Source organism: Pan paniscus, chromosome 12, assembly GCF_029289425.2.
Source record: "Pan paniscus chromosome 12, NHGRI_mPanPan1-v2.0_pri, whole genome shotgun sequence".
Classification (NCBI taxonomy): Eukaryota; Metazoa; Chordata; class Mammalia; order Primates; family Hominidae; genus Pan; species Pan paniscus.
In genome coordinates, this window is record NC_073261.2 from 101,279,549 (window position 1) to 101,289,505 (window position 9,957).

General features: G+C 50.9%; 1 protein-coding gene across 10 annotated transcripts in view; it reads left to right on the forward strand.

The window, feature by feature from the left end:
- DNMT3A (DNA methyltransferase 3 alpha) overlaps window positions 1–9,658 on the forward strand; it is a 115,543-nt gene extending 105,885 nt beyond the window's left edge. For all 10 annotated transcript variants that reach the window (XM_034952744.3, XM_034952743.3, XM_034952742.3 and 7 more), the window contains 3 exons: window positions 567–636; window positions 1,749–1,867; window positions 3,152–9,658. In XM_034952744.3, coding sequence (XP_034808635.1) covers window positions 567–636; window positions 1,749–1,867; window positions 3,152–3,293 — 331 coding nt within the window. In that variant the 3' untranslated portion in view covers window positions 3,294–9,658. The remainder of the gene's footprint in view (window positions 1–566; window positions 637–1,748; window positions 1,868–3,151) is intronic.
- The last annotated feature ends 299 nt before the right edge of the window (window positions 9,659–9,957 follow it).

Genomic DNA, 9,957 nt, shown 5'->3' on the forward strand with positions numbered 1-9,957 from the left:
GGACTCAAACTCCTGACCTCAGGTGACCCGCCTGCCTCAGCCTTCCAAAGGGCTGGGATTGCAGGCATGAGCCACTGCGCCTGGCCCAGAATTTAGTCTTTTAAAACAGTACATTTAAGGCTTGCGGTTTGATTAATTTCATCCAGTGGACACACCCATGTAACAATCACCACAAATCAAGATACAGAACATTGTCACCCCCAAAGCTTGCTTCGCAGTGGGACGCTTAAAGCTCAGTGTATTTTAGACTAACTGATGTAAAGATAGCTGTGCTTTTTTTTCTTTTTCTGCTAGGTGTTATCTGCCTGTTCACAATTTGAGACCACTTTTGAATTTACCTTTAAGGATTAACGCTTGGTGGATTTGTGTCTTTGCATGGCTGCAGTGTGTGTTCGTGTGTTTGCGGGGAGTTTGAAGAGAGTTATGACGTGTGTGCGTGATTTGGGGAAGGGGGCTCTTACCCTGTGAACAAGTGGCTGCTGGGGGAGGGAGGGGAGTCGTGCAGCTGGGGCCCTTCCTTCTGTTATCCAGGTTTCTGTTGTTACAGTCTCTCTTCTGCCTCCTAGGCCGTTGGCATCCACTGTGAATGATAAGCTGGAGCTGCAGGAGTGTCTGGAGCATGGCAGGATAGCCAAGGTCAGCTCCAGCGTCTAGAACCTCTGCTGGGGGGCAGGGAGAAGGAAGGGCAGGATGAGGTGGAGCGGTGGCCAGGGCCTTGTCCCGCCTGCTTCTCCAGCTAGTGTGGAGAATGCAATTTAGGAGACGGTGCAGGGTCATGCAGCAGGGCAGCCAGAGGAGGGCCCAGGGCTGCTGGCCTTCAGCCCTTCCTCCCTGCTGAGTGTCGCCCATCACCCCCGGTAGACACTGAGGAGTCTTTACCAAGACCTGGTTGTGCTGTGGCTTTTTTTTTCATTTTTAAATTTTTTGGCCAAAACCTATTACAAAAGCCCTCAAAGCAGCCTCCTGTGATGTGGAAGCTCCATTTCTCTCTGGAGCTGGAATCTCCCGGAGTGACTACCTGGGGCACTGGGTTCTGTGTCAGCAGGTTCCAGCATTCAGAACCACTGGCAGCTCCGAGGGCATCTTTGAGCCCCTCAGTAACTTGGCATCCTTTAGCCTACAAGTTACTCCATCTCTGAAAGAACTAATTCTTTGGAAGACTTGGAAAGTATAGTGGCTACAGCTTCTACTTCTAAAGTCTGTGGCTAGGCCGGGTGCGGTGGCTCACGCCTGTAATCCCAATACTTTGGGAGGCCGAGGCAGGCAGATCACCTGAGGTCAGGAGTTTGAGACCAGCCTGGCCAACACGGTGAAACCCTGTCTGACTAAAAATATAAAAATTAGGCAGGCATGGTGGCGGGCGCCTGTAGTCCCAGCTACTCAGGAGTCTGAGGCATGAGAATCGCTTGAACCCGGGAGGTGGAGGTTACAGTGAGCTGAGATCGCACCACTGCAGTCCAGCCTGGGTGACAGAGCGAGACTCCGTCTCAAAAAAAAAAAAAAAAGTCTGTGGCTAGATGGATCTAAGATTGGCCAGGTGACCTCCAAGTAGGAAGAAAAGTGAGGCTGTGGGGTCTGTGGAGGCTCCTGCCCTGCAAACTCTGCTCACTCAGAACCATACCCAGCCCCCTGGGTGGACCAGGCCCTGTCAGGGTTTGGCGAGTACCTGGCATATTTGGTAGACGCATGACCAGTGTTGGCTGGTGAATGAATTCGTGCTTAATTCCTCTTTTCTCCTCTTCATCTAGTTCAGCAAAGTGAGGACCATTACTACGAGGTCAAACTCCATAAAGCAGGGCAAAGACCAGCATTTTCCTGTCTTCATGAATGAGAAAGAGGACATCTTATGGTGCACTGAAATGGAAAGGTACCCGGGTTGTGCTGGCATCTGGCTGCGGTGTGGCTGTTCTGATTGCTGTGCTTGCTGGGGGGTCCTCTGCCTTTCCCACCTGACTCGTTTTCCACAAACGTCCTGGGAACAGTGGGTTTTATCAAGCATTTCCCAACATGGCAGACTCCTGGGGTGGACTCCTGACACGCCAGGCTCCTGTGTATTTTAAGGCTGGTCCCAAGTAAGAGGAGTCTAGGGGCCAGGAGCAGCGGCTCATGCCTATAATCCCAGCACTTTGGGAGGCCAAGGCGGGTGGATCACCTGAGGTCAGGAGTTCGAGACCAGCCTGGCCAACATGGCGAAACCCCGTCTCTACTAAAAATACAAAAATTAGCTGGGTGTGGTGGCGGGTGCCTGTAGTCCCAGCTACTCAGGAGGCTGAGACAGGAGAATCGCTTGAACCTGGGAGGTGGAGGTTGCAGTGAGCTGAGATTGCGCCACTGTGCTCCAGCCTGGGCAACAGAGAGATTCCATCTCAAAGGGAAAAAAAAAAAAAGAGGAGTCTAGGAAATCCCCTGCTGCCTTGTCTCCCAGAGACCCTGCTGATCCCCCAGGGAACCACTGCAGTGACAGGACCTTAACTTGTGGTGCCAATTTTATAGGTCTTTTGTAAACCAAGCCAGCATAGGGCCAGGCAGACCTCGCAGCCTCAACACCCTGATTTGATGCAAATGGGACTTTCGGGGCTGGATGACCTTCTTGTTCTCTGAGTGTAACTAGGATTTAGCCAGACAAAGAGACCATTTACACAAACAACCAGAGCAAACAGGAAATCCTTCAGCTTCTGAAGTCAGGCAGGAGTTCGGCTCCTTTTTCGCCTTCCCTGCTCTTGGTGGGGAGGATGCTAGGGCTATGTGTTCGTTACATGCAGACTCCAGGTGTACGTTGCCGAGCTAACCCTGCAGGAGAGGAGAACTAGAGAGTGTGTCCTGGAGGTATTTCTGAGGGATTGTTCAAAATTACTCTTATTTCTGCTGGGTTGTGAAACTCTAGGCAGTGATGACCTTACTACCTTTAAGGTCACAGAAACCAGCACAGTGCCTGGCACATGGTTGGTGATCTGAGTGCCGGGTTGTTTATAAAGGACAGAAGATTCGGCAGAACTAAGCAGGCATCAGAGGAGTTGGTGGGTGTGAGTGCCCCTGTCCCTGCACTTCGGGTGGCTGCTGGTCCTCCGGGTCCTGCTGTGTGGTTAGACGGCTTCCGGGCAGCCTGGTCTGGCCAGCACTCACCCTGCCCTCTCTGCCTTTTCTCCCCCAGGGTATTTGGTTTCCCAGTCCACTATACTGACGTCTCCAACATGAGCCGCTTGGCGAGGCAGAGACTGCTGGGCCGGTCATGGAGCGTGCCAGTCATCCGCCACCTCTTCGCTCCGCTGAAGGAGTATTTTGCGTGTGTGTAAGGGACATTGGGGGCAAACTGAGGTAGCGACACAAAGTTAAACAAACAAACAAAAAACACAAAACATAATAAAACACCAAGAACATGAGGATGGAGAGAAGTATGAGCACCCAGAAGAGAAAAAGGAATACCGGAGGGCTTTGCCTTGCGAAAAGGGTTGGACATCATCTCCTGATTTTTCAATGTTATTCTTCAGTCCTATTTAAAAACAAAACCAAGCTCCCTTCCCTTCCTCCCCCTTCCCTTTTTTTTCGGTCAGACCTTTTATTTTCTACTCTTTTCAGAGGGGTTTTCTGTTTGTTTGGGTTTTGTTTCTTGCTGTGACTGAAACAAGAAGGTTATTGCAGCAAAAATCAGTAACAAAAAATAGTAACAATACCTTGCAGAGGAAAGGTGGGAGAGAGGAAAAAAGGAAATTCTATAGAAATCTATATATTGGGTTGTTTTTTTTTTGGTTTTTGGTTTTTTTTGGGTTTTTTTTTTTTTTACTATATATCTTTTTTTTTGTTGTCTCTAGCCTGATCAGATAGGAGCACAAGCAGGGGACGGAAAGAGAGAGACACTCAGGCGGCAGCATTCCCTCCCAGCCACTGAGCTGTCGTGCCAGCACCATTCCTGGTCACGCAAAACAGAACCCAGTTAGCAGCAGGGAGACGAGAACACCACACAAGACATTTTTCTACAGTATTTCAGGTGCCTACCACACAGGAAACCTTGAAGAAAATCAGTTTCTAGAAGCCGCTGTTACCTCTTGTTTACAGTTTATATATATATGATAGATATGAGATATATATATAAAAGGTACTGTTAACTACTGTACAACCCGACTTCATAATGGTGCTTTCAAACAGCGAGATGAGTAAAAACATCAGCTTCCACGTTGCCTTCTGCGCAAAGGGTTTCACCAAGGATGGAGAAAGGGAGACAGCTTGCAGATGGTGCGTTCTCACGGTGGGCTCTTCCCCTTGGTTTGTAACGAAGTGAAGGAGGAGAACTTGGGAGCCAGGTTCTCCCTGCCAAAAAGGGGGCTAGATGAGGTGGTCGGGCCCGTGGACAGCTGAGAGTGGGATTCATCCAGACTCATGCAATAACCCTTTGATTGTTTTCTAAAAGGAGACTCCCTCGGCAAGATGGCAGAGGGTACGGAGTCTTCAGGCCCAGTTTCTCACTTTAGCCAATTCGAGGGCTCCTTGTGGTGGGATCAGAACTAATCCAGAGTGTGGGAAAGTGACAGTCAAAACCCCACCTGGAGCAAATAAAAAAACATACAAAACGTACTGGTGCTTTCCTGTCTAAGTCGCCTTTTGTGTGTTCTTTTATGAGGCCCCCACCATCCACCCCTCTGTGCACAAGGCGGCTCCCGGCCCCTGGAATGTGATGTTTTTGGTCATCTCCAAAGGCTGCAGTTTTATACTGGGAGGCTGATGACACCTTTTATTATAATTATTCTTATGGTTCTGGTTATAATTATGTTTGTTTTAAGATTTTCTTTAAGAAAACAAAAACCCAACACCCTTCCCTTTAGGTTTCAAACCAAGGTGCGGGAGCAGGGTGCTTCTGAGTTAGCGGTGGCTCTGGTGCCCTGGCTCCCACCCCTCGGGCCAGGTGGGCCACTGGGCATGGTGACAGCTGGGCGGCCAGGGAGTCCCTAAGGTCTGCCTTCTGGGCTTGTCACTCTTCTCTTCTACTTCCCCTCCTCTTGAGTCGGGTGTGTCAGGGCTGGAGGGAGGACCGGCCGTCTCTCTCCTTGTGTGTGTGATTGGAGTGGTGTGTATTTCTTTTCTAGTACTTGGTCTGATGATAGCTGTGCTCTTACCTCGAGTCAGCAGCACCTGGAGCCCCAAGTGCTCAACACTTTGTTCCACTTCCTACAAGGCAGGCGGCCTGGCGTCAGTAGTAGGAAGGGATGGCATTGTTGGCTCCAGGGTGAGGGCCCGACGGGCAGGTGCTTGCCTGGGTAGATGGGGTGTAGATATGTGGCATATAGAGATATATATTTTATAATGGGAGGGGGGATGGCACCTCCTGGGACTGGTAGAGCTGGGAGGTGTGTCGGCAAGCACATGGCCCCAAGTCCACGTCCCTAGAAAGATGGGGCCTACAGTGATAGGCGCTCTATAAATACATAGATAGGGTCATGTTTAAGAAATATTATGGGGTGGGGAGTGGGGGAAGCAGGCTTAGTGTGCTGAGCCTCGGTCCCCACTGCAGACCTAAACCCCACACCAATCAGTCAATCTCACACGCATACACAGGAGCATATTTCTGTACTGATGCATAATGAATGCACTCACACACACACACACGCCAGGGGGCTCCCAGCACTCTTCTCCCAGGGTTCAGGACTTTGTGGAGTCAGCCCGTGCAGCTATTTACCTCTGTTGCCCTGATTGCAGGTAGACTGTCAATCCCAGAAGTTGCTAGGTGCTGAGGCAGGAAAAGGAGGAGGTTTCTTTTAGCAGGTGCTCTCCTCTAGCAGGTAGTGTTCTATCTCTTTTGCCCCTGGTGATGTCAAAAGATTCTTCTGTTAGCAACCTGTGATACTGACCTGCAACTCTAGGCACCAGTCAAGTCAGCCCTCAACTCCCCCTACCTATTCTCCCCAACTGAAATCAAATTGACATCCAGGTCTGTCTTGGCCAGGGGGCTTCCATTGGGGAAAAAAAATGGGACAGTGAACCTCACCTATTGAATAAACCAAATTAGTAATTAGTGACAAAACCAAACCAAGGCTTGGACCCCCTGCTCATTACTCAGGAGTAAATTCACACAGCTGGTGGCCGGTCTCACCCCTTTTTGGGGTGCTTGGTCCTGGACCCCAATCTACTGTCTCCTCGACAGATTGGTGTTTAAGATCATGCCCAGTTGCTTCCTGTCACCTCTTGACAGGTGGTGACTGGGCTGCTGTGGGGCTGGAGCAGCGAGGAAGGGAGCCTCTGCCCCCTCAGTGGAGTCCCTGTGCTAACTGTGGTGCTCACCCAGCTCCTCCTTGCTCCCGCGGGGCTCTGTCCTTCGGGCCTGGAGTCCACCAGCGCCACTCCAGGAGGGCTGGGGGAGGAGGGGCTGCCTCAGGCAGTCCAAGGTGCTCCCTCCCCCGCTGGCCAATGCTAAGGTCTTCCCGGCTCCCAGGGTCAGGACAGAGTCTTCTAACGCTCAGGCTCTCCCAAGCCACTGCTTAGTGACAGTTAGCCTTTCCCAGCGGCCCAAGCTCCACCGGAACTGGGCCTGGTGCTCCAACCAAAGGGTTGGTGTTGGGACTTGGGAAGAGACTTGGTAGCCAAGGGCATGGCAAGCCTGGGGGATTCCTGTGGGCCGGCCTGCTCCAGGAGGGAGTGCTGGGCACAGAGGAGCCGTTATGGCTGACAGCTTGAGAGCACTTGTTCCTCCAGATCTAGCCACTTGACCAGGCCCTAGAATGGACCAGATGCCCCAGGGGTCATGGCCCCCCACCTTGCAGGGACGAGAGTTAACAATCACCAGCTTTTCTTCCGGCCCAGCCTGTGTGCTCGGTCTCACAGTAGAATTTAGGAGAGTGTGGGGCTTTGGGATTGTGCCAACTTGGCCAAGCTGAGATATGCTTAATCCACCTCAACGCTGGGGCCTCTGGGGACAGGTATTGGGTCACCTTCCAAGGGGTGCTGAACTTCAGCAGGCTGTAGATAAGGCAGAGGTTAGAGGCAGTGGAGTGGGGGAACCAAGAAGGCCTAGGGAAAATTGCCAGGCATATTCCCTGTGGAATTTTCTTTCCGAAGAGTAGGCCCATCTCCCCCTTAGAAGCAAGGGTTCTGGGGGCTGAGGATGACAGCTTCCCCTGCAGGTGCCAGGTGGAGCATGATGCCAAAGAGATCCGTGGCTCTTGCCTGGGGGAGGTAGCCAGGTGCTCGTGCTGGGGACACAGTCCTTGGCCTCCTGCCTAAGCAGGAAGCTAGTTTCCAGCAGGTGGCTGGTACTAACCCCCCGCCCCACGGGGGCGACACGCTGGTGCACCGGCAGACTGGGGGGCCGCAGGCGGGCACTAGCAGGGGTCTGCAGTCCATAGATGATGACATGAATCTGTTGCTGTCCTTTTCTCTCTAGGCCCCAGAGACTTCTTGCTATTGAACATCCTATTGGAAAGCAAACTTTCCAAGAGAGCATCCGGGACCTGTTAGCTTTTGAAACAGGCCTGGGTGTGATTGACTGGTAGAGATGCCTGTGTGATTTTTGGCGCGTTGCAGGAGTGTGGATTGGGACAGGCACCCCAGCAGGAAGGAAGGCTGACACCAAAGGGGTCTCACAGGGCCCAGCTCCCCTTGCTTCCCGATAATTGGCCACCAGGCCATGGCGACTCTGGGGAAGCCTAGATGGGAACACCCACCTTCTCCAGCAGTAGAAGGAATATTTCAGCAGAGCCATCTGGGAGATGTTCTTATAGGAAAACTGCAGTCATTCATTTCATAGTTTTGCTTATATAAATAGAGTACATTTGGGAGGCAGTTTTGAATTCCTGTTGCTACTCTGCTTGGTGCGGAGTTGCAGTGGCCCCAAGTGTCTTTCAGAGCTGTTGCTTTTAGGATCCCCCTCAAGCTGTGGGTTAGGGCCAGGGCAGGGAGGGGGTGCTGCCTGGCACTGTGCCCTGAAGAGGGCTGCTTGCTTCCTTTGGTCGGGAGCACGGCAGAGCCAAGATTCTGGTGGGAACCGAGTTTCTAGCCAGGCCCCTGTTTTGGTCCCGGGAGGTGAGTAATCTGAGTTTGTCATTGCATATTCTCCATGCTGCCTGCTCCCAGTGCTGGAGACTAGAGAGCGACCCTGGAGTTGTCCTCTGGGAGTCCTGCCTGTTTGCCAGGGAGCAGCTGAAACCTCCCCGCTCCCAATCCCGGGGGTGGAAAAGGTGTAGTGGAGGAATGGTCTGGAGCTGGGATGGCCCTTCTGGCCATGCCCTGCTGAGCCAGAATTAAGGAAAGTGTCAGCCACCTCCTTACCAGGCCCTGTGCTGGGGTCAGGAGGACCGGGAGGAGAGGGAAGGGGTGAGAGGATGGACTGTGCTGTTGTAGTGTGAGCTCTGGAATCTTTACGTTTTGGTAAAGGCAGGCCAGGGTCTTTGAGGATCGAGTTGGGGAACCTTGCCTCTGTGTTTCCGAGACCCAGCTAAGGTGGGCCTTTGGTGGGTGACCTGTCTCTGACCCGAGGCAGCAGAGTTTTGGGGGAGGGAGAAACAAGCAAGGAGCAGGGAGGACAAGGACACAAGATCCCTTTGCTGGTGGTGACTTACTCACTTCCCCCACCAGAGGGCCTGGGACTCCCGAAACTCCCGTAACTGGAAAGCTCCCTGGCTCAGCTCCACTGGGGGGTGAGGAGGGCGGCTCCCTCAGCCCCAGCCTAGCGGCCTCCAACCCTGTGCCTGAGAACATGAGCAGCGGTCTAAAGCATCCCCTAGTCCCATTTCACTTCACAGACCGATTTGGTTGCACAGCCCTAGAATTCAACAGACAACAAAAATGCTGAAATTCCTTAGAATACGCAGAGGGAGGAGGTGACTCAACAAGGTGCTAAAACATTTTATTAAAAATATATATTGTTAAATTAAGTCTGCTGTCTGGACAATGACTGTTTGTTTTGTTTTCTTGTAGTGGAGTTTAAAAGAGACTATTATTTTACTCTGATATATTATTATTAAAAAGGCATTTTAACTTTGTACTTGAAAACTAAATGAGCGATTTCATGTGTTTTAGCTGAGGCATTGAAGTAGCGGGTGCTTACTTATTTGTGGGAAATCATGTATTCATACTGAAGAATAAACTCCGTAGCTGATTTGGTAATAACATTTACTGTTACAGACGATTTCGCTTTGACCCCGGTGGCAGAGCACTTTTACTCCACATTCCACGCAGCTAAATGCAGGACTTCCCAGACTCTTCCCTCCCCAGCCCTCTTTCCTTTCTCTTAAGTTCCTCTTTTCTCCTTTTTTTTTTTTTTTTTTTTTTCCTGGTTCCAGCATCCTTTCACCACTGTATTTTTTTTTTTTTTTTTTTTTTTTTTTTTTTTTTTTTTTTAGGGTTGCTTCTCTATTTATTGACAATAATAATGTACATTTCACAGTCTGGTTCTAGGACATTCAGGGAAGGGCGAGTGGGGGCCCGAGGGGTCCCTGCCCCACCCGCCTGGTGTCCTGTTGTATCTCTGTGTAAGTGATGCTCGTGACATAGCTGTTTATGAAATAATTAAAGAGGTCAATGCGTACAACAGATGTAGAAAGTCTGTCAGTTCCGCCTTCATCACATTTTTTTTTGTGCCCAGAAGAATATAATAAAGCTCCTTTCTAATGTACTTGTGCTGGAGAACACTTGAATAAATGGACTGTTTTTGTGCAAAAAGAAAAATGGAAAAGCACCGTAATAATGTCCTTTTGTCTTGCGTCTCCTTTCCCTGCCATGACTGTTCACAGCCTCCTCCAGGGGGCTCAAGTACCTAAGCGGGGACGTGCTAGCGTCGGGCCCAGATGATGTAGGGCCTCCCTAAAAAACGTCACCTGTGTGAGCATCAAATTAGTAAATGGGAGCTGTCCCCTGGGTGCAGGAAAGAGTTTGGTTGACTGGAAGCTGAAAAATAAGTTATGGTGAGACAGGGTTGCTGGGAAAGCAAATTCAGCTCCGGGCTGAGCAACAGAAGTTTTCACACCAGAGCAG